Source organism: Mustela nigripes, chromosome 6, assembly GCF_022355385.1.
Source record: "Mustela nigripes isolate SB6536 chromosome 6, MUSNIG.SB6536, whole genome shotgun sequence".
Taxonomy (NCBI): Eukaryota; Metazoa; Chordata; class Mammalia; order Carnivora; family Mustelidae; genus Mustela; species Mustela nigripes.
Genome location: NC_081562.1, coordinates 128,018,047 through 128,043,946, shown reverse-complemented (window position 1 = coordinate 128,043,946; position 25,900 = coordinate 128,018,047). Strand labels below are relative to the sequence as shown.

Sequence of the window (25,900 nt, the reverse complement as noted above, 5' to 3'; positions counted from 1 at the left end):
GAGAGGAAGGGAAGCAAGCTTTCTGTTGATCAGAGAGCCTGATAGGGGGCTCGATCCCAGGACCCTGGAATCATGACCTGAGCTGAAGGCAGAGGCTTTAACCCACTGAGCCATTCAGGTGCCCCTGAAACTAAAAATTTTTTAAAGTAATACTTGGTTTAGTGAGTCTGACAAGATTTTGGAAGAATGTATTTTTAAGTCATTAGTCAGGATTGGAATGCCTGAAGTACCTCTCCTGTGTTTTTTTTTTTTTTTTTTTAATTTTTTTTTTTTTAAGATTTTATTTACTTATTTGACAGACAGAGATCACAAGCAGGCAGAGAAGCAGGCAGAGAGGAGGAAGCAGGCTCCCCGCTGAGCAGAGAGCCCGATGTGGGGCTCGATCCCAGAACCCCGGGATCATGACCTGAGCCGAAGGCAGAGGCTTTAACCCACTGAGCTACCCAGGCGCCCCACCTCTCCTGTGTTTTAGAGTTTGATTGACTTCAGTGTTTATTGACCGGTTAACTGTGCGTTTAAAAAATGCTTGCGAGGGGCGCCTGGGTGGCACAGTGGGTTGCCCCTGCCTTCGGCTCAGGTCATGATCCCAGGATCCAGGGATCGAGCCCTGCATTGGGCTCTCTACTCAGCAGGGAGCCTGCTTCCCCCTTTCTCTGCCTGCCTCTCTGCCTACTTGTGATCTCTGTCAAATAAATAAATAAAATCTTAAAAAAAAAAATGCTTGCTATAAGGACGCCTGGGTGGCTCAGTCGGTTAAGTGTCTGCCTTCAGCGAGCATCATGATCTTAGTGTCCTGGGATCAAGCCTCCCACATCAAGCCCTGAATCGGGCTCTCTGCTCATCAGTGAACTTGCTTCCCCCTCTCTCTCTGCCTGCCTCTCTGCCTAGTTGTGATCTCTCGCTCTCTGTCAAGTAAATTAAATCTTTAAGAAAAAGAAAAATGCTTGCTATAACCCTTCCTGTATGAAGGTAGGTATGAAGTTTCATATCTACCTCTAGATGATGTATTTGTGATACTTTACAGAGGTGAAGTTTTTATAGGTTCTTTTCTCTCAAACTTAATTTTTGTTGTTTATTCTTTACTATTCTTTCTTTACCAACATTAGGAAGGGAAAAAACCCTAAATGAAAATGTCCACTTTTAAGTCTGATACTCAACTCAGTTGGCTTTAGCCTAACTTTTCCCCTCCACAACTAACTGGGGCCAAATGCCTAGGAATTTGGCAGAGTTACTTTACAACTAGAGTTCTTTTAAAAACTCTATGGGGGCGCCTGGGTGGCTCAGTGGGATAAGCCTCTGCCTTCAGCTCAGGTCATGGTTTCAGGGTCCTGGGATCGAGCCCCGCATCTGGCTCTCTTCTCTGCTCAGTAGGGAGCCTGCTTCCTCCTCCCTTTGCCTGCCTCTCTGCCTACTTGTGCTCTCTCTCTCTGTGTCAAATAAATAATACAAAGATAATAATAAAAAAGCTTGTATGGTCATAAGCAGACATTTGGAATATAGGAATGAACTATTATCAATGGGAAATTTAAAGCTGAAATGTCATTTTAATCTTGCTAGTATTTTAATATGGTCTGTGAATCTACTTAGGAAACACTACATTTCTTTGATTTGCTTTGAATTTAAATATATTGTGTTTTAGCATAATAATTTATTCTGAATTTGCTTAGGGTTGTTTGACTCAGGCACCTAAACATTTTTTTCTCCCAAAGTGGCTTAAATTTACCTCAATAATTATTCAATTTATTCTTAATCTACTTGCTTTTGGGTCCATCTTGTAAAATAATTATAGTTCTCTTTTACTGAAGTATTAGAATAAGTGTTGTTTTTAAGTTTTTTTTTTTTTTAAGATTTTATTTATTTATTTGACAGACAGAGATCACAAGTAGGCAGAGAGGTAGGGGGGAAAGCAGGCTCCCTGCTGAGCGGAGAGCCTGGAGAGCCTGATGCCGGGCTGAATCCCAGGACCCTGGAATCATAGACCTGAGCAGAAGGCAGAGGCTTTAACCCGCTGAGCCACCCAGGTGCCCCTGTTTTTAACATTTTGAATGGAAGTGGTTTCTTTCAATTATTAATCTTGAGAAGGGAACAAAAACATCTAAGATACATATTGGAAGTTAAAGCCGAAGTTTATTACGGCAATATGAACTTAAAATATTTATTAAATATTTTTATCTTTATCCAGCCTAACACCTGTTTTCACGTGTTGAGTAGATGATATAATTTTAGTGGGATGCAATTAAGAAACAAGTTTGTTTTTAAGATTTTATTTTTATTTATTTGAGAAAGTATAAGCAGGGGAAGACAGAGGGAGAAGCAGATTCCCCTCTGAGCTAGAAGCCTGACTTGGGGCTCAATCCCAGGACCCTGAGATCATGATCTGAGCTGACGTCACATGCTTAACCAAATGAGCTGCCTAGATGCCCCATAATCTTTTTTTTCGTTGTTTTAAGTTCTTACTTTAAATTATAGACGTATATAGAAAAGTTGGAGAAGTAGTAGTGTTCACATATATCCTGGATATCCTTCACTCGGTCTCCCCAGAGTTAACAACTGATCTCCTTAATAGTGCCAGGAGATTCAAGGAGGATCTCTGCCCCCCTTAGTAGCCATTCTCCTTACCTGGGCAAGATAAAATTAAAACGTCCTAACGTGGGTACTTCTCTGCAAAATGAATCTTTTATACCAGGTCTTCTGAAGCCTACTTATGGTGTATTAGTCATTGACTTTCAGTGCACTTTTAAAAATTTATTTCCAAAGTATGCTGTGGAAGAAGTATGTGTATATATTGTTTCCTTTATTCCAGATTTCTCTTACAATGAGAGCCTTCAGTGACCTCTATGCTTCTTAACCAGTGTTTCTTTAGATTCACATGGAATTCCTTCTATCCCCTAGAATCTTAGTGCTTTCACTTAACGCTTTCCTCAGTAAGTCACCCTCCCCACCCCATTCTCCTGTACTCTTCTTCATTGCAGTAAATTTTTCACTGAACTGATGGGGGTGTCGTGGCCCTGAGGTGACAACGGAGTTATCATGGGCTCCCAACATTAAACATTATAAACATCATTTCAGAAGTATTGGCTAAGCAGTGTCAGACATTTGTGGATTCTTTAGTAACTCATGTTACCGGTTAAAGTGATGTTAATGACTTGAGTTTTAATGTAGAATGCTTTAAATGTTTTACTACACCATGAAATGCTACCTGATAAAATTAATAACTTTTAACCTCTTTCCAAAGTTTCTGGTTTCAATAAATGCAATAATTTCTAAAAAACAAACTACCAGATAATTTTTAACTCATTCAGGAATTTGAGTAATTGGCCATTTAGGATAATGAAGACTGTATTCCCATTTTAGGTTTTTATTTTATTATTAATTTTATTTTTGCCTGGCACCTTTATAAAATACAGACTTTCGTTTTTTTTGGAAATACGCTAAAGATGATTTATCTTCTTCTTGATGATAGTCATTATGCAAATCGGTTATTATGTAGTACTGCTTCACATTTTGATCTTTTAGTATGGTGGGCTAATTTACAATAGAGTAACTAAGATAATTTAAAGACTACATCAAAAAATGTGAAGCTAATAAGGATAAATATAAAGCCCTTGCAGAAACAGCCCTTCCTGAAAAAGTGTTATTCAGGAAAAAAGTAGGAGTAGGATCTTTTGATTCTTATCAAGAGACTAAGACAGCTCATAAAACTGATAATTGGAACTAAAAACGTGGTCCAACTGGTGTAATATTAGTTATGTTTCAACTATTATAGATGACTGCATGAAAAAGGAGAGTCAGAAGGCTAAGGTACAAATGCTAAGGCATTTAGCGTTCCATGTTCTTTGAGCACCACCTCAGCAGCACTCTGGAATATGCTCTCACTCTTGGCCGTATTTTTCTCTCTCATATTGTTAGACGTTGATTCCTGTTGCCAACAAATGTCTCAAGAGCTGACTTTTCTTCCCCTTTCTAATTAATTTTCTGCTTCCAATCTTTATATGCTTACTTGATCTTTGTAGAATTATATCTAGAGTAAGAGCAAATTGGCTCTGAGAAGGATATTTTTAAGTACATGGTACCTGAGATGTTTACACATGGGACTGGTAACATCTGGTCTTTCTGTTTGTCTGTTTGGTGATTTTTCTTACCCTAGGTTATTTAATGAGTAGCCAAAATTTCCAGGTAGTTGACTTCTGGAGATGTAAAAAAAACTTAAGTATATTTCCATTTATGAATTTAGTATGCTATGCTTTTTTAGTGTGCTATACTGTATACATGGTAAATGTCTAGTGTGATCTTGAGTTTAAAATTGTGCCTTACCTTTTACTGAGGGCTAATTGATAGTTAAACAAGACTTTATAGTAATAACTTATTGAGTTTCTATACACATCTTTAATAAGAGGAAAAATGAAACCAAAAATTGACCAATTAAACTTAGACATGAAAGAATGAACTAGAAAATACACCCTTTCAAACAATGGAAAACAAGGGCAGGATTCTGCATCACAGACTATTTCTGTGAATTGTAAAGTCCAGTTTTCATGCCCAGTAAGTATAATGTCAGTGTCTGAGTCTTTCCAGAAACACAGTTTATTTTCTGTATTATTTTGCTCATTATAGGCACTGCGTTGTCTTGGTCTCCTGTGTGCAGTTGTACAGGTTGGAGTGTTCCCTGTCTTTTGTTTTGCTGTTATTCAGCTTCTTTATATAAGAAGTGCTTCAGTCCTTGCAAATTATTTTCCACAGTTCTGTTCTGAAATAACTGTACAGTGATTCCGTTTTTATAAAACTTAAGTTTGATTTCATTCATGAAAAAGAATACGAAGTCTACTTTAAAAATTTGTGGTTCTGTTAAATCTGAAAAGTATTTCAGGCTAATAATAACTTTCTTTGAGAAACAGTATTTTGTGTACAAGAGATTTTGCTCCCAAAATGCCACATTTTAAGGTTATAATATTCTTAGAAAGTGGGAGAAAGTATTCACATCAAAGAAGGCATTTTTATTACATTGGATTACGCAAGACTTTGGCCAGCCTCCTTAGCTTCATCTGTTTAAGGGTTCATTTTCACTTGTTTGGCACAAGTCCCAGTAGAGGCCTTCAGAATTGTGGTTAGCAACATGAATGAATTACAAACTTTGGACCAGCTCTCCAGTTAGTGGAGCTGGCTTCCTGCCAAAAAGACAGTGCCTTATATGGGGTCAGGGCAAAGCTGTGATTCGTTGAGCTCTGCATTGTATAGAAAACATACTTGTGATGCCTGTTTGCTTTCTTTTAAAATAAAAACAAAACAAAACAGAAAAAGCAGCAGGCTTCCAAGTCTATCAAAATAGGAAGTAACAGAATAGTGTGCAGGTTTTACTAATGACAGAGTTAAGCAATGGAAATATTGCTCTTTGTAGTTAAAATACTAAAAATAGAAATTGGACCTTTTGACCTCCTTCGCCAGCCTGTGATGTAAGAGACTATTAGACATCTGTTGTCTACCTGCCCATATTTTGTAAATGGTTTAATAAGATTAAATAATTAGTCATATGGTCACATGGTAACCATGCCACTGAGTTTTGTTAGTGACTAGATACTTTGAAATTAAAGCAAGAATAACCTTGTGCCAGTCTTTATGCTTTTAATCTAGAATTATGTGACTTCAAAAATTGAAATGTTGGAGTGATAAAACAAGAATGAAATCTGCTCTTCAGAAAGTTAGGAATGTTTGCTTACATTCTTAGGTTGGAAAAAATAGTTACTAGGTCTATTAGAGGAAAAATATGAAGATATTTTCAAATACAATTCATTTATCTTTGTAATTCTTTTCATTTAGGCCAATACACTGTCTGGATCTTCTCTTAGTCAGGCACCATCTCATATGTATGGCAGTAGATTAAATCCAAGTTCATCAATGGCAGCTCTTATAGTTCAGTCTGAAAACAATCAAACAGGTAGGTTTTCAAAAATTTCTAAATTCTCCCCCAATATAATTTCCCTTCACCCCCACCATTGGCTCATTTTATTTGAAAAGTCTAAAGGTGTGGTAAATACAGGATTGTGCTGCACCCGGTCCCCCACTGCCCCCCACCACAGTTGGAAGTAAATAGTGTGCTGTGCTGCAAAACAGTGATGTGCTTTTTTACTGTCTGAAATGTAAATGTTTAAGCAGAGCCATCAGCAGGCAGGAATGCAACAATGTCTCCTGTGACTTTTGTGATTGATGTGTTCAGTTCTCAGTTCTGTGCAATGAAAGTAACATAACACTAGGCTTTTCTGTGAATAGCCTAAACCTTTATTTGCATAATTCATGAAATTGCATTACACAAACTTGGTTAAAAAAAATCCTGTTAGAGAATTTCTACAGTGTTTAGTAATCCTGTGAATTTTTACCAGTTGACATTTTGTAGCATTTGCCTCTTGTACTGTTTTAATGAGCCACTGGATTTGCTTTGTTTCATTCCATCCTTAAGGATTTGTTGACATGTCCAAGTAGTCATGCCTGTTTGGGGGAAGGGAATGGGTTTAGCAGTTCACCAAGAATGGATCAGTCATGTCTTTACCCTTTAAGGGTCAGAGGTTACCTTCCTCAGAATAAGGGGAGGACAACCTTGAAAGAGGCCAGATAGGGTGATTTTAGAAGGAACGGACTGTAGGAGAAATACAAGTTACTTTTCAAGCAGAGATAATTCGGTGTTACCTGAGAATTATTTTGAAGAAATTAATTTTTTCCTTTTTAAGTACAGACTATTCCTACTTGTTTTTATCAACTTAAATTTTTGGTGTTCAGTTTTATTCTTGGTGTGAGGGTCCATATAATATATGTAATTTTAGTTACGGCGTGTGGCTCTGTATAATACATTATGCATTTTATGACTTGTCTTGGGATGCAAAGTGTTAAAAAATACAAAGCATAAGGATTTGCTGTGATAAGCATACAGATTAGCTGTCCACAGCTGTGATTCATTACTTTAACCGTAGAAATTAAAAGTGGCTGAGGGGAGGGTACTGCAAATGCATACCACGCTTCTGTGCTGTAAAATTGAAAGGAATGAAAGAACGGAACATAATCCATGGCCTTCTACACCCACAAAAACGTGTAGAGACAACGCCTTACATGCCACAGTTCAGCAATTCTGAACTAGCAACATACTAGATCTTCTACTTTCGTAGTAACTGCAAAGATAGTGGTAAAGGTTTTATGTATGTTTTAGGAAAAATCAGGGCAAGAGCTTAAAACCTCTTATCTAGCGAGAGTCACTTTATCAGCTATGAAATATTTACACTGCAGATCAAGATCTTGGAGACAATAGCCGCAGCCTTGTTGGCAGAGGAAGCTCACCCCGAGGAAGTCTCTCACCACGGTAAGCATTATTTACTCTGCCCAGTATAGGCAAAGGAAACATTTTGAGATTTGGGAACTTCTTTATCTGGTATCAGAGCGTACATTTGTGAGGCTGTAAAAGCATTCTGTAGATAAGAAGCATGTCTGGACTGTCAAGAAAAATGATTCTAAATTAATTTGAATATTAAATACATGGTTAGATTTCTAAGCTTTTAAGAAGACATCCCTTTTCTTAGATTTCCAATGAGTTTCAACTCTCTTGCTTTTATCATTTGTATATTTAGTTGCTGGTAATATTAACTACATTAATTTGGCTAATTCTTTTTTGGTCATGAAGTAGTCATTAAACCTCTTAAAGGTGCAATACTCAAGACTTTCAACTTTGGGTTCCAGTTTTAGCTCTGTTGTGGGCAATGCACTTAACCCTTTGATCTCTAGTTCCTAGTTCTTGGGGCTCGTTTGTAAAAATCCCTCTGTTCTTGGAGTACCTGGTTGGCTTAGTCAGAAGAGCATTCAGCTCTTGATGTTGGGGTCGTAAGTTTGAGTCCCAATTAGGTGTAGAGTTTACTAAGAAAAAAAACTTTTGAAAAAAAAGCTCTCTAGTTCCTAAAATTGTTTGAATCTAAGTATAATAGATTGTTGCATTGTTCTGTGAAATGGCCGTAAATACTATTATGGTAGAATTTAGGTATCTTACGTAATGTATGTAAGGTTATTCTGTTAGCAGAATTCTTACCAGAGTTCTATGGGAAGGGTTGAATTTCTCTGAGCACAGTCTAAGTGCCCCACATCTTCTGTTCTCAGTGGGGAGTATGGCAGAAGGGAATATTGTATCAGTTTTTAGAAAACAATGGAACTTTTGGTGGTGACTCTCTTTTTATTAATTGTCTTCTAATTTCAACTTCTATACCTTCTTCTAGTTTGTTTTCTCTCTGCTCTTTAATTTTGTAAACTCTGCCTCAAACATGGTTAGACTAGGTGAGAATGGAGAACAGGAGGTAAAAGCCCATTCTAGAGTCTTTTTTCCGCTGTGAGAAATGAGCATTTTTCAACTGTGGGAACTCAAAAAGTCTGTTAAATATTAAGATTTTTATGTAAGGATACCATTAATATCTGTTGTTATGTTGCTCATATATTGGTAATGTCTTAAGGAACATCTTTATCATTAGATTGGTTCAGTAACCTCTAATTTTGGTATTTTCTAGTGGTACATCCAGTAGTGTCTTTTCCTGTAAAATTCCTGGGTGACTTAAAAGTAGTATTATTTTTCCTAATTGATTTCTGGAGGAAATGAAATATTCCTTCTTTTCCAACTCGGAATCTGAAGTACACACTGATTAACATCAACTGACTAATCTATAATTTTATGCTATGATTATTTCTGTACTATTTTATTCTTCTTTTCACAGAAGAAAACTAATGGGCTTTTGCTCATATGTTTAGTGGAGGAAGCATTTCTGTATTCCCCTCTTAAACTTAAAATATCATAGAAGCCACCCAGAAATTTTGCAAGATCCCTCAGTGTTATTTTGCTTCGCATAGTTCTTAGTTTTTCATTAGGTAAATGGATAAAACATTTTAAAGCAATAAATTTTACCAAATTATTTTTAGCATATATTTCCAACTTTATATTACCCTTTAAAAACCAGCCTGAAAGGTAATAACCTAAATTATCTTGGTATAATGTACTATTTGGAGAGGGATGGTTAACTGTATGGGGCACGTGATGTTTACTTGAGGAATGAAAAAACCTCATTTGTTTAACTTGTTGTTGAAGGAGATTTAGTAGAGAAGCACACTGAGGCAGTGGCAGAACACTAGCGAGCTGTTAGAACACCCGAGCTGCGTCCTGCTCTACCCAGCAGTGTATCTTTGCACAAGTCACTAAAACCCCATCCTGTTTTCCTCATATGGAAATGGAACCAATAACCAGGTTTTGACTTCTCATGAGGCTGTTACAAAGATCATATGAGATAATTATGTGGAAACACACTGGAAAGCCTAAAGCCCTTTACTAATGTACTGTGTTAGCATGGAGGCTGGAGAGCAGAAATGGCCACATTTACGAATTTAAAGCAAAAAAAGAATGAGAGAACATGACACGTTCATCTTAATATAAGTAATACTTGTTTTGGAAGACTTAAGTTATTACCACTTGAAGTACAGATCCAAGGCATTTTAGAAAAATTTGTATAGAGGGTTCAAATAAAAATTACTTTAATCTTGCTAATGTTCCTTAATCCTGTCAGTACTAGAAAAATCTGTATCTTTGACTTTATAACTTTATAATTTTTCAATATTATTAAAAATTTCTTTTTACTAATATTTGAGATTCTGTTGGATATAAAATAAAATGCCTTCTACATTATTATAATTGCACAGTGTTACTCTTGGTATTTTGTGTATTAAAGCAGAATGGTGGAACTCCTTTCTTCTGGCTATTTATTTTCACGTTTTCTAATACTGTCTTTCCCCCTTTTATCTAAAGCTATATCAGGTTCTTTTACAGCCTGTTTCAGAGATTACTGAGGGGTTGTTTTTATTTTCTAATGGTTTTTAATTACCGAGAATAGCTGGCTATTCCCCGGATTTTATAATTTGGGGAGGAAGAATGGTAATTACTCAATTTTAGGGTGGATTATGGTTTTATCATTCTTCAGTGTAGGCAGCCTGGAGTTTAAAGACTTTTTACAGGGAAAGGGTCAGCATAAGGTGAGAAATGTGAACGCACTCTCTTTCTGTTTAAACTGAGAATTAATATTTTCAACAGATCTCCTGTAAGCAGCTTACAAATTCGCTATGATCAACCAGTCAACAGCAGTTTGGAAAATCTGCCTCCAGTAGCAGCCAGCATAGAACAGCTTTTGGAGAGGCAGTGGAGTGAAGGACAGCAGTTTTTATTAGAACAGGGTACTCCCAGTGACAGTAAGTATTCTTTTCATGTTTTTAAAAGATGGATGGACAGACAGATGGATAGATGGAGCTGTCACATTTCATCAGTAGTAGTTGATGAGGAATTATGAGATGTGTTTTATATAATATGGCAAGAAAGTGTACTGTAGTGTTTTAATAGAACAGATTCTACAATTTTACCACTGGTCTTATATTTACCTGTTACTAACGCTAGGATCTTGGGCAGGTTTCCTAATGTGTAAGTTATCTCCCATTTGTAGAGTGGGAATAATAATATACCTATATCACAGTGTTGTTTGGGGTATTAAATGGGCATAATACCCACTTAATATTATATTTTATTCTATTTTAAAAAATAATATTTTGGGGCATAAAAACTGTGAAGAGCACTGTCTAGCTCACAGTAAGCACTTATCTGTTCAGTGGTTATTCTTACTGTTGTGAATTATTTTAATATTGGTACTTTGTTCTTATGAATTTTTAAACTTTTTAAAAAAATTATTTATTTATTTTAAAGATTTATTTGTTTATTTGACAGACAGGAATCACAAGGAGGCAGAGAGGCAGGCAGAGAGAGAGGAGGAAGCAGGCTCCCCGCTGAGCAGAGAGCCTGACGCGGGACTCTATCCCAGGACCCTGGGATCACGACCCGAGCCGAAGGCAGAGGCTTTAACCCACTGATCCACCCAGCGCCCCTATTTATTTATTTATTTGACAGAGAGAGACAGAGAGGGAACACAAGCAGGGGAGTGTGAGAGGGATAAGCAGGAATCCCCCTGAACATGGAGCCCAATGTGGGGCTTGATCCCAGGACCCCAGGATCAGACCTGAGCCAAAGGCAGAAGCCTAACAATAGCCACCCAGGCGCCTGCCCCTGTTCTTACCAATTTTTAAATTTTACTAAAATACACGAGTCATATCTTCTCTTAGCTTAATTGAAGAAAACTTGATTACCTTTGGAGAATTCATTTTAAAAAATGCATTTAGTCAGGAGCGCCTGGGTGGCTCACTTGGTTGAGTGTCCTGCTCTTGGTTTCAGGTTAGGTCATGATCCTCAGGGTCATGATGTCAGGGTTGAGAGGTCAAGCAAGTCCTATGTCAGACTCCTTGCTCAGTGGTGATTCTGCTTGAGATTCTTTCTCCCTCTCCCTCTGCTACTTCTCCGTGCACACAGAAATAGTTTTGAAAAAGTAAAAATAAAAACGCATATAGTCAAGTATGCTAACCGTCTTCTTAATTTTTTAATTTAGATGAAAAAGAGTAAGAATTGCTAAATTTATATATATTTTGTATATATATATATTTTTTTTTTGTTTTATATACATATTTATGTGTTTTATGTACATATTTAGTATTTTTCAATGTTAAGTATTAGGATGATGGTTGAAAAATGCCAAAAAGAGCAAAGTTACTCTGAGTGGCAGTGAGCTGGGGAAGTGGCCTCATGTTAAAGGATATATGTTTTTTGGGGGGAAAAATACGTAGTTTTTATCATTTTGGGATGTAGGCTTTTATTGCTTTATTGTATCAAAACAAAAATTTATGTTAGTAGACAAGTGCTGTAAATTGGTATTTTAGGGTTTTTTTGTGTGTTTTGTTTTGTTTTATGAATGGTGCCTTGCCGGAAAAATGCTAATTGTGAGGAAATTCATGCCAGGATAATCCTTTAAACATGATAGCTGGAGGACAGGTTTAGCTTCATCTTATTGCATCTCATTTGGGTACACTGAGGGTTTCTGTGTAGCATCTTGAAGAGGAGGGGATAAAAGTTAAATCCTTGGGAAATGACCATATATGTCTGTACCATCTCCCTTGTGTCTTTTGAAGGCCCTGAGAGCATGTTAAACAAATACAACTTTTTAATATGTGTACGTAGAACTTTTAAAGTGTCCATCACCCTGGCAGAACTACTCAGTGTTGTCAGTTGAGAAGTCCCGAGTTGTAAAAGGAATTGAAACTGTATTTGAGGTGATGAGGCAGGACAGAAACTGCCTGGTTACAGACGATCGTTTCTCTGGAGCCCGGCGTGGGGGCTGTGGTGCGCGGACACTGCTCCCTGCTGGGCGATGTGCGGATCCGCAGGCTGGGCGGCGGCTGGGCGGCGGGGCTGGGCGGCCTCTAGCCCCGCTATGGAGGCGCGCTTAGCTTGACCAGGCAGCACAGAATAACTCTTTATTGTGGGGAAGGATATTGGTATGACTTTAAACATGATTTTAACGAAAACTGATGGCAGGCATTTTGAATTTTTAATTAGGTATTGGGTTTTTATTTTGGTGAAAATAAAATGTCCTCAGTTTTCTTTGAGAATGAAAACTACCTAGACCAGATGGGTGGGTTTTTTGATATGTGGCCACGAAGTTTCCAGAAGGTACATCTAGGACCAGTATCCCTTAATGCTTATATATACATATAGTTTGGTATATTTGTAACTACATATAGATTTAGAAACTAAACCTAGTGATTTGAAAATGCTTTACAGATTTTCTACTCCTGTTTTAACTTCTTTTTAAAGTACTGATACTTAGGTCTGTAAAATATGCAGTCCTGTGTGGGAACTTGTCTTTATTAAAACCATGCAAATGTTTGCTAGTTTTGGGAATGCTGAAGTCATTACACCAACTTCAAGTTGAAAATCGGAGATTGGAAGAGCAGATTAAAAACTTGACAGCCAAAAAAGAACGTCTTCAGTTATTGAATGCACAGCTCTCAGTGCCTTTTCCAACAATAACAACAAATCCTAGTCCGTCTCATCAAATGCATGCATTTTCAGCACAGAATGGTAAGTATGAAAGTATTTATTGCATATCTAATGAAAGTAGGATAGACTTTTAGGATCTTTCTCATAATAAGTGAATAATAACTAGTTATCAGTTATATGAAGATGTAGAAAAGGAATGATAGGTTATTTTCAAAGAACATGAAGGATCTGTCAAGTGATCAACTTGAATTTGCTCTAACTTGTTTAGCACATAATTTAACTATAATAGTTATTTAAATGTATAATGATCTTTTTATTGATTTAAAGCCATAGTATTCAATAGAGTTATAGATTTTTTCCCTTTAAACTGGTATTAGGTCTAGCAAGACTTAATATTTAAGTGTTTTTAATGTGGGCTTCAGGATAAGCTTTTAGATAAAGCCTTTAATCTTACACAAAATGTAATGTAACAGGGTAAATAGGTTTCTTTTTGTCTTTTATTATTCTAGCTCCTACCACTGATTCCTTGAACAGCAGTAAGAGCCCTCATCTAGGAAACAGCTTTTTACCTGATAATTCTCTTCCTGTGTTAAATCAGGTAATTTTGGTGTGGTTAGTTTCATTTCTGCGTTGTTGGTTTTTTTTTTTTTTTTTTTAAACAAACAGTAGTATACCACATTAAATGGTTTAAGATGATTTTAAACAGTTTTGCTGTGTTCTGACTTAAGTTTCTGTTCTTTCTTACATTAGGACTTAACCTCCAGTGGACAAAGCACCAGCAGCTCTTCTGCTCTTTCTACTCCCCCTCCTGCTGGGCAGAGTCCAGCGCAGCAGGGCTCGGGTGTTAGTGGAGTGCAGCAGGTCAATGGTGTGACGGTGGGGGCACTGGCTAGTGGAATGCAGACTGTAACATCCACCATTCCTGCAGTGCCTGCAGTGGGTGGAATAATTGGAGCTTTGCCAGGTAACCAACTGGCAATTAATGGCATTGTAGGAGCTTTAAATGGGGTTATTCAGACCCCTGTCACAATATCCCAGAACCCTACCCCCCTCACCCATACAACTGTACCACCTAATGCAACACATCCAATGCCAGCTACACTGACGAACAGGTAAGAAACTCACTTAATCTATTTTGGGTTCTTGAGTGCAACAGAGTACCAGTATTGTCCATGCTTTCAGATTGGGATTTTTTAATGTGCTTCCTGTAGATGTAATCAACAAGAAATGAAAACTAGCAAACTTTTAGATTAAGTGTATTACTTTGAGAGCCATTTATGTTGGAAATTTAACTAATTCAAATTAAAACAAAGTTAAATCACTTTCAGTAATAAAGCATTAAATGTACTCTGTTCTAAAAATTTCATTCTTGATCTGTGTTACCTCCCCTTGTATATTGTCTTCATGTATCCTACATTTTGAAGAAAAAGAATATTGTAATGAGGATCACATATGAGTGAATATTGATTTCTTAGAATTCAGCTATGCAGTTCTAATTTTATAATTAAAGATTTTGATATAGGAATCAGTGCCTATATCAAATGATCTTGAATTTCCTGTGAGTGAAACTGTTTTCATGGTATTGGACTTTCATTTGACTGTTTGTTCAAAATAAGGGGATTAAAGCCATGTTGTTACTGGACATACATTTGAGGAATAAATTGTTTTAAATGGATTTGCAATGGATACGAGTAAACTATTTTTCTGGCTCCCTTTTCTTTGGTGTTTAATTTTACTCTCCATTGGGACCATTAAAAAAAGGTTAGGTCAAGTCAATTAGTAGTTGGGATTTTTCTTTGTTTTACATACATGTTATTTAGTGTGGGTTAAATTACCCTTGAATAATAAAAAATTATGTGCGTGTTATAAACACATTTAAATTTCTATTCCATAAAGTACTGAGTGCCTTCTTGCTGTATAATAAAAAGGAAAACAAAACATTTCTTGACAATGTGAATTCTTATTTACCTGTATACACAGAGAGAGAGAAAAAAAGAAATTTGTATGTGATCGTTATCAGAAAAGTATTATATTTAAAGATTTGACTTGTTAACTCATTAAACACCAAATTGAAAAGTTGTCTTTCATTTTACATTTTAAAAACATTAACAGTATATAGGAGAAAGTAAGAATTTTAATCGTTTTTCAGTGCCTCAGGACTAGGATTACTTTCTGACCAGCAAAGACAAATATTTCTTCACCAACAGCAGTTTCAGCAGTTGTTAAATTCTCAACAGCTCACGCCAGTAAGTTCTTTCTTTTGATAATATTTGACTTCTGTTAGGAGCAAGTGTTCTAAGCTGAAGTAGACATTTAACATGGGTATAGACTTACCCACTTTGTGAAATAGCATTACCGGATGCATAATAACCCCCAGAATAGTTTGTCTTGCCATTTGGTATAGTCCACGATACCTGTAGTGACATTATATTGATTGATTTACAAGTATTAGAACATGTCCTAGGGTACTCTTTATACTCCGGTAATGTGATGATGAGTTAAGACTTTGTATTTTCATGGGGTTTCATTCTGACAGTGGAGGTGGTCAATAAGCAAATATATGGTTTTGGTAGTGATGGGCACTGAGAAGAAAAATGAGGGAAGGCAAAGGGATAAAGGAACAGTGGGACGAGAGGCTAATTTTAGATAGTGGAGTCTTGCCTCTTTGAGTAGGTGACTTTTGAGCATAGACCTGAATAAAAGTTGAAGGAACATGAATTTTTTGACTCAGGGGAATGGAAGAGTAGCAGTGGAAAAGACCAGTGTTTATGTTTTGAGGACTAGAAAGACGGCTGGCATGACTGCAGAATAAGAGAGAGGCTGGTGCAGAGGAGAGAAAGTCTTGCAGAGGTGAGCCTTGTTTGGCTGTCTGTGGCAGGAAATTTAGATTTTGAGTATGATATGATGCCATTGGTGATTTAAAAAAAAAAAAAACTTTTGTGAAAACTTTCAAATGTATCAAAACAGTATATAGTATATTATTTTAAATAATTATCTCAACTTTAAAAATCTTGTTTCATATATCCTCACTTTTTCTTTCAGGATTATTTTAAAGAATTAATTGGAAGATTTAAAGAGAATAGTGACATATAACAATTCCCATTTTTTAAAGATTAGTAGTCGTTGTGCGGAAAATTGTATGTGTTGGGAGGGGAGATAGTTGCAAAAGGAGAAGTAGGGAAGCTATTGGAGTAGTCCAGGTAGGAGATGTGGTTTCTAAAATAGGATAAATGGGGCGGAGTGGGGGGACCATCTGGGATTGTGTATTTTGAAGATAAAACCAACAAGACTTGTTTGTCAGACATTCAAGGTAAGGAAGAGTTCTAAACAATGGGATGTTGCAGTTTACTGAGATTTGGAAGACCTAGAGGAACAGCTGGTTTTGGAGAGAAAGCACAAGTTCTGATACAGACATACTAAGTTGGAGATGTCTATTTAGGTGTTTAAGTAGGATGTGGACTGGACAGCTGTGTGAGTCTGGAGTCCAGGGAAAGGATGCAGTTAGAAATAACAAATTTGGGGGCATTGCTGCATATATGATACTTAGATTTACAAGATTTTATGAGACCCGTAGGGAATGAGGACTGATATCTGAGGATTGAGATAGCCCTGGCTATCCTGGAAGAGGAGCATAATCTAGTAAAGGATGTGGGGAAAAAGTGACCAGCGAGTTAAGAGAACTGAAAAGTGGTGTCCTTGGGTCCGCGTGAAGAAGATGTATCAACGAAGGAAGGACTTGGCTGTGTAAAAATACTTCGGGGAGGACAAGTAAATTGACTGTTGGATTTGGCTGCCTGGAGGTTTTGACAATTGTGGTGAGAAGTAAAAACCACCTCAAATGGTTCCAAAGAAAATGGCAGGAGGGGAAGTGAAGATGGAGTATTGGCAGCTCCAGACACTTCACTCTAAAAAAGCAGAGAAATGAGCAGCTAATGGAAGAAGGACATGGTCTGAGGGGGAGGTTTCTTGTTCATTTTGAATATGACAGTACATGTATATGTTGATGGGAACAGGGGAGAGGAAGGATAGCAGAGCAGCCAAGTACTTCATAGGGGACGGAAAGGAAGGGGAGTGGAGAGCAGCATTCTACTGTATGAAGAGGGCAGGCAGAGCAGCTGTCAGAGGGCTTTTATGACAGGAGGTTGAGGAAACCCACTGTTAAGGTTTTTAATTTTCAAAATTACATTAAAGGTATCAGAGGTGCCTGCGTGGCTCAGTTGGTTAAGCATCTGCCTTCGGCTTAGATTATGATCCCAGGGTCCTGAGATCGAGGCCCATGTTTCTGCTCAGTTGGGAGTCTACTTTCCCTCTCCTGTCCCTCCCCTGCTTGTGCTCTCTCTCAAATAATAAATAAAATCTTAAAAAAAAAAAAAAAGAATTAAAGTATCAGCTGGGGGAAATAAAGATATTGGTGGTCAGAGGAGAGAAGCAAATGTGGAATAGGTATCTTGGAAGAGAGGACGAATTGACTAAGTGTGTGGTGGGGGAGGGGCGCCTGGCTGGCTCATTTGGTAGAGTGTGCACCTCTTGGGGTTGTAAGTTCAGGCCCCATGTTGGGCATAGAGATTTACTTAAAAATAAAATATTAAAAAAAATATTCAAAGTGTGTGGCTCACATGCAGAGATATTCTGGCCCGCGTTGTGTGGTCATAAACTTAAAGCCAGACGGGTTGCTGTATTTGCGCAACTATCTCTAGCTCCATTTCCCTAGCGTACTTCACTGAGTTAGACTGTTCAGAGAATGCACTATTTAATTAGCTCAGAGTTTCAGCCTTTGTTTGTAATTTCTTTCTAAGTATCTGCTCAGGGTGCCTGGCTGGCTTAGTCAGTAGAGTGTGGGACTCCTGCTCTTTTGTGAGGTGAAGCCCCATTTTGGGTGCAGAGATTACTTAAAAAAATCTTTAGGGCACCTGGGTGGCTCATTTGGTTAAGGCTCTGCCTTCAGCTCAGGTCATGATCCTGGGATCCTGGGATTGAGTCCCGCATTGGGCTCCCTGCTCAGTGGGAACCTGCTTCCCCCCCCACCCCCGTATCACTTCCCCCTGCTCCTGCTCTCTCTCATTCTCTCTGTAGGTCTCTCCCTCAGTCTCTCTCAATAAATGAATGAATGAATGAATGAATGAATGAATGAATGATCTTTTAAAAAATTCAAAAAATTGTTATAAATAAGTAAAATATTTCTTCCCATTTTGTTTTACTTTGGTCAAAAATATATTGAAAATACTTGTTTTGATCGTGGATCATCGTTTTCACTGTTACTGTTCTTACAGTGGTAAAAAGATAGCTTGTATATAAATTCTTTAATGCTTGCACTAAAATGTGATCTTGTTTTCTTATCTCTCATCTTAATATGAAATACTAAAATATGGTTTATTTGGGGTCCTTCCTCTTAAACAAGATTATTATTAGTAATAGTACATATAGATGACTCATTTCTTTTCTTTTCTTTTCTTTTTTTCTTTTAGAGGTTTTATTTATTTGACACAGAGATAGAGAGTACAAGTAGGCAGAGCAGCAGGCTGAGGGAGAGGGAGAAGCAGGCTCTCCGCTGAGCAGGGAGCCCGACATGGGGCTCTATCCCAGGACCCTAGGGATCATGACCTGAGCCGAAGGCAGCTGTTTAATTGACTGAGCCACCCCAGCACCCCAGACATCTCATTTCTAGAACATGATTCGTTAAGGAGGTTTTAGCACACACATTGTTGCTCAGAGACAAGAACTGAAGTGGTTTAAATTCTATCTTTCCTTTGTCAGCCAAGATTGTGGGGTGAAGTTTGTTTGTTTACAAGCGGCACATTTTCTTCTGAGGCATCCTGACTTCTCCCATCTTAAGAAAAATTCATGCTTGACCCTCCTCCCCCCACCAATTGCTGCCCTGTTTTTCTGCTTGCTGTCTCCTCCCAGATGGCCTTCGTTCTGCTAACCAGTCAGTGGGCAGTTGTCCTTCTTCCTTGATCTGGCAACAACATTTGACGGAGTTGATCACTCCCTCCTCCTTGAAACACTTTCTTCCCTTACCCTTCAGGAGCCCCGGTTACGGCCGTGTTATTCCTGCCCAACCATTTCATTCCTCTCTTCACCGCAGCCTCTCACTTTCAGAGTAACCGAGAATTTCAACGATCTCCTCCATTCATAGAGCTTCAAATGCCGTTCTCCAGTCCAGTATTAAATATGTGCAGATGTTACATCTTCAGGCCAGGCCCCTTTCTGGAATTTCAAACTTCTGTATCCAACTGCTTTCTTGATATCTCCACTAGGGTGTTTTGAAATAGACATTTCAAGCATAGTGTGTCCAAAACTGAACTGCTGATCTGTCACAAACCTGCTCCACACAGTTTTGCCTACCTCAGCCAAAGGGAACACCGATTTGTAGTTGTTCAAGCCCAAAACCTCGCAATCATACTTCACTCTCATCTGATGCTTCCCATTGAATCCATCAAGTCCTGAGTCAGATTGTGTCACACCTTGGCTTAAAACCTCCCCCTTCTTTGCTGTATCACTTTGAGTAAAAGCCAGAGTGTTCTTGGCCCACCACCATGAGGCCCACATTCTCTCCTTGTCTCCTCCTCGTTCAGTTGTCCTCAGCCTGCCCCTGGTCTCCTTGCTAGTCCTCAGTCACACAGGGATATGCTCCCACATAGCCCCTTAGCCCCGGATGTTTCCTTCTTCCTAGAAATCCCCCCCCCCCCCCCCTCTCTCCATATCCACATAGTGAATTCCCTCCTTGCCTCCAACTCTTTGTCCAGTTGAGAACCACCCTGACCTATCTGAGATTTCTACCCCCCCAATATTGTCTCCCACACGTTCCTGTTTACCCTGGTCCTTACCAATAATCATATCTTAATATTTTGTTGGTCTCTCTCTCTGCCTCAGGCTGAGCCCACAGAAGGGCAGAGATTTTCCCCCCGCTGATATGTCTCAGGACAGTGCCTGGCACATAGTAAACACTCAAGAAATCACATGCATACTTGCTGCAAAAAATGATCTCATAACTATACCAAGGGCGTACTCTCTGTTGGCATGAATGAGAACTTTAAAAGTTACTTTTTTGTTCCCAGAATTGGGAATGAGAATGGCACATATTCTAAAGTCAGATCCAGATAACTTAATGACTTCCAAGTTGCTGTTGCCCTTAATTATCATGGACAACCTAATTTGATTAGGTCTCCTGTATTTGTTTGCCCTGTTTTGAAAAGAAGCCATTCACTAGTAATACTGACACTTTATAATAGATGGTTATAGTATATTTTTCCAGATAAGATACTATTTTCTTTCTTAGTGTATATGTGACTTATATTTAAATATCTCCTATTAAAGTAAAGAAGAAAATAGAAAAGTCAGGCTTTACTGACTGCTGAATTCTGGGACTGGGAGCTCATCTTCTCCCACATGTTCTCGACCTCAGGAGCAGCATCAGGCCCTCCTGTACCAGTTAATGCAGCAGCACCACCACCAGCAGCACCACCCGCCGGAACTGCAGCAGCTCCAGATCCCCGGGCCCACGCAGATCCCCATCAACAACCTGCTGGCAGGAGCTCAGGCGCCGCCCCTCCACCCAGCCACCACCAACCCATTTCTTACCATCCACGGCGACAATGCCAGTCAGAAAGTAACAGTAAGTGTCTTTGCTCTGTCTTACCTAGTGAAATCATAAAAAGAAATTTACTGAGGAATCAGAGATGACTGTCTCTTTAGCTTTTCTCTCTTATTTAAAAAAAGTATATTATTCCCCTGATAACTTCTTCTTAAAACCAGTTGCTTCAGCAGCTGGATATTGTAAACATGAAGGATCCAAGCCAATTTATACAGCCCCTGAAGTACATTAGTTTAAATTTGTGCATATGGTTTGAAGTACGTGTTATAATTTACCGAATTGGAAATGAAAATGTGTATTTTAGTTATAGTAAGGGGTATGGGACAGTCCATTCAAAAGATGATAGTTGGTGCTTTTTGATGAACTTTGGTTCCATTAATTTGTTTAATTATAGATTCAATCTAGATAATTTTGGAATATTTTTATTATTTTGCTTTAAAGTACTTTATAAAACTGAATTATGCTTATAATAAAATTAATATATAAATTTTTAGGGCACTCCAGTTACTTTGCCGAATTAATTTTAAAAAGAAACTAAATCATAATGACATAATTATTATTACAGAAATATTACACAATTACATAAATACATAATTACATAATTGTAATGGATTAAATTATTAATTTCATTAAAGTGATAGCCTCTTAGCCTTTCAATATACCAGTTAAGATACATTAAAAATGGATTCAGGAACAGTGTATTATACATATAGTAGCACACATTTTAAGGCTGTTTCTTTCTATTAATTATCCCCTTCAATTAGCTCTTCTTTACTGGAGTATAAGTATTTCCCCTAAATTCGAGTTCAGGGCAGAGCCCTCTCAGAGGAAGGATATTGGGATACAGAATGGAGACTGGATGTCCAGAAAAGGAAGAAGGGAAAGAATGAGGGGGCAGACTTGGCAAATCACAGTGTGAAAAGTCACAATGTTTGCTATTTCCCATTACTTTAAAAGCTTGCTGTTTACTGCGCTGTGAGTCTTCAGAAACTTGAGTTTGTACTGAGAAACAAGTTGGTTCAAAATGCAGGATTAATTGGTTTTCGTTAACTCTTCAATGCTTTGTTTGCCCCCTGCCTCTGATTGTGAGTACTACCATCACTGTCATAAAGCTAGTCACCTCCCCAGTGTTGTACAGATGTGGGAAATCTCTGTGAATCTGTATTAATTTAGGGACTTTTTATACTGTTTTTTTCTTGCATTAAAAAGCAAACTACAGGCATACCTTGGAGATAGTGCAGATTCAGGTCCACACTACTGCAGTAAAGCAAATACTATAATAAAGTGAGTCAGATTAATGTTTTTTTTTTCCCAGTGTATATAAAAATTATGTTTACATTATACTGAAGGTAGTCTGTCAAGTGTGCAATAGTGTAATAGCTAAAAAAATACCAAAGCACATACCTTAATTTAAAAATACTTTTTATTGCTAAAAAAAAAAAGTGCGCTGACCATCTTCTGAGCATTCAGAGAGTTGTAATCACTGATCACAGATCCCTGTAACAAATATAATAATGAAAGAGTTTGAAATAGTGTAAGAATGACTTAGTGTGCCTGGATGGCTCAGTGGGTTAAGCCTCTGCCTTAGGCTCAGGTCATGATCTCAGGGTCCTGGGATCAAGCCTCGCATTGGGCTCTCTGCTCAGCAGGGAACCTGCTTCCCCTTCTCTCTCTGCCTGTTGCTCTGCCTACTTGTGATCTCTCTCTCTGTCAAATAAGTAAATAAATAAATCTTGGGAAAAAAAAATAACGTGACACAGAGATACAAATTGATCAAATGCTATTGGAAAGGTAGTACCAGTAGACTTGCTTGACACAAGGTTGCCACCAACCTTCAGTTTGGGGGAAAATTCAGTGGAGTGATCCACAATAAAATGAGGTGTGCCTATATTTACAAGCTCCCTTTTCCTGACTGATACAGGATGGAATGTGTTTTTTAATGGAAAACTATAATAATAAATAAGAACAAAATGAGCAGTATTAAGTACCTAATGGGAGAAAAGCAAGACTGGGAAATTATATTTATGTGTACCCCACCATGTGCTAGGCGTCTTTGTTAGATTACAATAGTATATGTGATTTCAGTCTCGAGGGACTTTATTTTTATAGATTAGTAAAAGGAGACTCAAAGAGGTTAAAGCTTAAGAGACAAATGGCACATGTGGGATCAGAACCCATGACTTTGTTAGTCCATAAAAAATTCATTTTCTGGGGCGCCTGGGTGGCTCAGTGGGTTAAGCCGCTGCCTTCGGCTCAGGTCATGATCTCAGGGTCCTGGGATCGAGTCCCGCATCCGGCTCTCTGCTCAGCAGGGAGCCTGCTTCCCTCTCTCTCTCTGCCTGCCTCTCCATCTACTTGTGATTTCTCTCTGTCAAATAAATAAATAAATCTTTTAAAAAAAAAAAAATTCATTTTCTCCAATACCATGTTACTGCTTTTGTGGAGAAGTCAATTTGGGGGATGATTTCTCCATCCGTTCTCCAAGTTCTGTCCTTCAGATGGCCCTTCTGTCTTTGTAACTGCTGAGGTTAATAGAAAGCAGATAATAATGTTTACCAGTAAACTCATGTCTTTCCTATTGTGCTGAAAAGCAGTTGTGCCAACTTGTAGAAAAAAATGAAGTCACTATATATACCATCTTATTTCTATTATAATTCCAGTTTAAGAGACGAGTACCACAAGCATGGGCCATGTGTTCATTTACATAATGCCTTTGATTTTGTTTAACTGCAGAGACTTAGTGATAAAACTGGGCCTGTCACTCAAGAGAAAAGTTGACACTTGAGAAACCTCTAGATCGCCTCTCCTGCTGCTCTAGCACTTCCTCTGGCTGCCATTGCAGCCCTCCTACACCTATGAAGAAATGCGACAAGAAATGAACTGCACAACAAAGGATTAATTGCCACAAGGACTTTCTTGTAAGGCTTTGATTAATTTTCTTGTTGCTTTGTTGCACTGAAATGGAATTCCCATATATCCCCCATCCCTCAACCCAGATTTTTTTGAACTTTGAAAAAAAAATTTAATAACTAACTTTTGTCAATGAAATAATTACATGCAATGAGTTTATCAACCTAAGAGGAATTTAATGTAGTTGGTGCACAACTAATTTTGTTATAAATTGGAGAGATGAACAGCAAAACTAAAGAGTTGTTCCATTTATAAACTTTGATTTTGTTGTACCAGTTAGAATATGAAATACAGTCTTTTGTTTGGGTTACAGTATGCTCGCTCTGTGAGTCAGATCTTAAGACAAATTTTAAGGAACTGTCCAATATCTTCTATTGGAGTTTTATTGGTTAAGTATTGCAAATTAATAGGTCATCAACTGGGACTTGGCAATCTTTGTTATAAAAATTTTCTTTATAATGGGATTTGGCCAATTTTGGTAATCAAGTTAGGATGATAACGTCTGCTTCTGCTAAAGGTAATTTTCTTTTGCTAAATACTTTTTTTTTTTTTTTTTAATATAAAGTGCTAAGACCTACTCATATTTTAAAGTAACTACTCATATTTTGAGTTAAGTGAGTTCTAAGGCTGCTGGGGGAACCAGATCAATTCAAAGCGAAAGATTTCTTTCAGAAAGAGGGGCCACTCTGGAAACTGCTGGTCGGGTTTGGCCTGAATCAAGTGCCTGTTAGTACCTCCGTTGTGTTGAAATGGCTCTAGACAGCTGAGCTTGCACTACCGTCAGTCCTTGTGAGTAGTAGGGATAGTCAGTGTTGCACCAGCAGCCTTCCCCATGGTTCTGCCTTTATTAAAAACTTTCTATGCCACTGTAGATAGCTCAGGCAAAACTATTACCTGGGTATTTATCCACTAATGAGTCACAAGAAAAATGAGTGGATTTGGTAAGAATTTTTTTTTTTTTTTAATTTAAACAACTTTTCATTTACTGACAGTGATTTCAAACAAAACAAGTACAGTTCCTGAAACAGGTGAAATTTGTATTTACAGCCCTTATACTTTGGTAGCTACACTCCTGGCGTGACAGTATGGCAGAGTATAAATTGAACAATTGGGGATGTAATCATTGAACTGTTCTTAAATGTGTGAATTATTAGTGGAAAAGACCCAGCTGTAATTAGACCTCCACTGTGTACTTAGCTGGAAGAACATGTTAATTCTGCAATATGTCTCTTGGTTAAACATTGCACAGTTCTTACCTCATTTCTGTAAATAAGGTTTTGTGAATCTGTTTTGTATTGTGAAAAATTCATAAGATAACATTGATATTTTGATTTGTAATATTTCTAATTGGTAGATTTAATTGAAAAGTAAAATTAATTTATTTTTATATGTTCAGGGGAATTTTAAAGAAAGTCAAATCTTTTGTAGATAATTAAAAAAATCGGTGTGGTTTATTTTACTTATTTAACCCACTGGTTGTTATTCTGTAACAATTTGTATAAATGGTAAATTTTGAATGTGTTGTTATTTTACCTAGATGTAAAATTCCACATGTATTAAAGAAAATGTGCAAAGTTTTTGTTAATAAAATTTAATAATGTTTATAACTCTGTGCCATTCCTTTTTCCAGTTTTATTAAGATAAAATTGGTATACAGTAAGCTTAAGGTATACAATATAATGATTTGGCTTATTTTTATTATGAAATGATCATGACAGTAAGTTTAGTTAACCTCCATCATCTTGTGCAGATACATAAACAGGAGAATGAAGAAAAAGTTTTTCCTTTGTGATGAGAACTCTTAGTATTTATTCTTTTAACAACTTTCAAATTATCATAGAAGCAGTGTTAACTGTCTTCATGTTGTACATTACATCCTAGTACTGATTTAATTTTTAATTGGACATTTTTACCTTTTGACCACATTCATCCAGTTCTCTCTCATCCTAGCCCACACCCTCTGGTAACTGCAAATCTGATGTTTATGAGTTAGTTTTCCTTATCTCTCTCTCACTTTCTCTCTTATTTAATAGATTGCACATATGCGATCATGCAGTGTCTGTCTATCTCTGTCTAACTTAATTTCACTTAGCACAGTGCCCTCAAACAGCAGGATTTCCTTGTTGCCGCAAACAGCAGGATTTCCTTCTTCTTTATGGTTGAGTACTGTTCCATGTTATACATATGTAATATATATATATCATATGCCATATGTGGAGTGTGCGTGTGTGTGTGTGTGTGTGTGTGTGTGTGAACACCACAACCTCTTTATACGTTCATGTATTAGTGGACATTCAGGTTGTTTCCATGTCGTGGCTATTGTGAATAATGCTGCAGGGAACATGGGAACATTGTCTCTCTGACAATGTTTTTCTTTCCTTCAGATACGTTACCAAAGGTAGGAATGCTGGATCATAGAGTACTTCTATTTTTAACTTTCTGAGGAGCCTCCATGCTGTTTT

The 25,900-nt window shown here is 37.6% G+C and overlaps 1 protein-coding gene across 11 annotated transcripts in view; it reads left to right on the top strand.

Moving 5' to 3' along the window:
* Positions 1-25,045, top strand: part of MLLT10 (MLLT10 histone lysine methyltransferase DOT1L cofactor) — a 234,646-nt gene extending 209,601 nt beyond the window's left edge. For all 11 annotated transcript variants that reach the window (XM_059404205.1, XM_059404201.1, XM_059404206.1 and 8 more), the window contains 9 exons: positions 5,815-5,932; positions 7,270-7,342; positions 10,094-10,248; positions 12,827-13,015; positions 13,444-13,532; positions 13,685-14,046; positions 15,084-15,180; positions 20,340-20,549; positions 23,262-25,045. In XM_059404205.1, the coding sequence (XP_059260188.1) occupies positions 5,815-5,932; positions 7,270-7,342; positions 10,094-10,248; positions 12,827-13,015; positions 13,444-13,532; positions 13,685-14,046; positions 15,084-15,180; positions 20,340-20,549; positions 23,262-23,306 (1,338 nt within the window). In that variant the 3' untranslated portion in view covers positions 23,307-25,045. The remainder of the gene's footprint in view (positions 1-5,814; positions 5,933-7,269; positions 7,343-10,093; positions 10,249-12,826; positions 13,016-13,443; positions 13,533-13,684; positions 14,047-15,083; positions 15,181-20,339; positions 20,550-23,261) is intronic.
* The last annotated feature ends 855 nt before the right edge of the window (positions 25,046-25,900 follow it).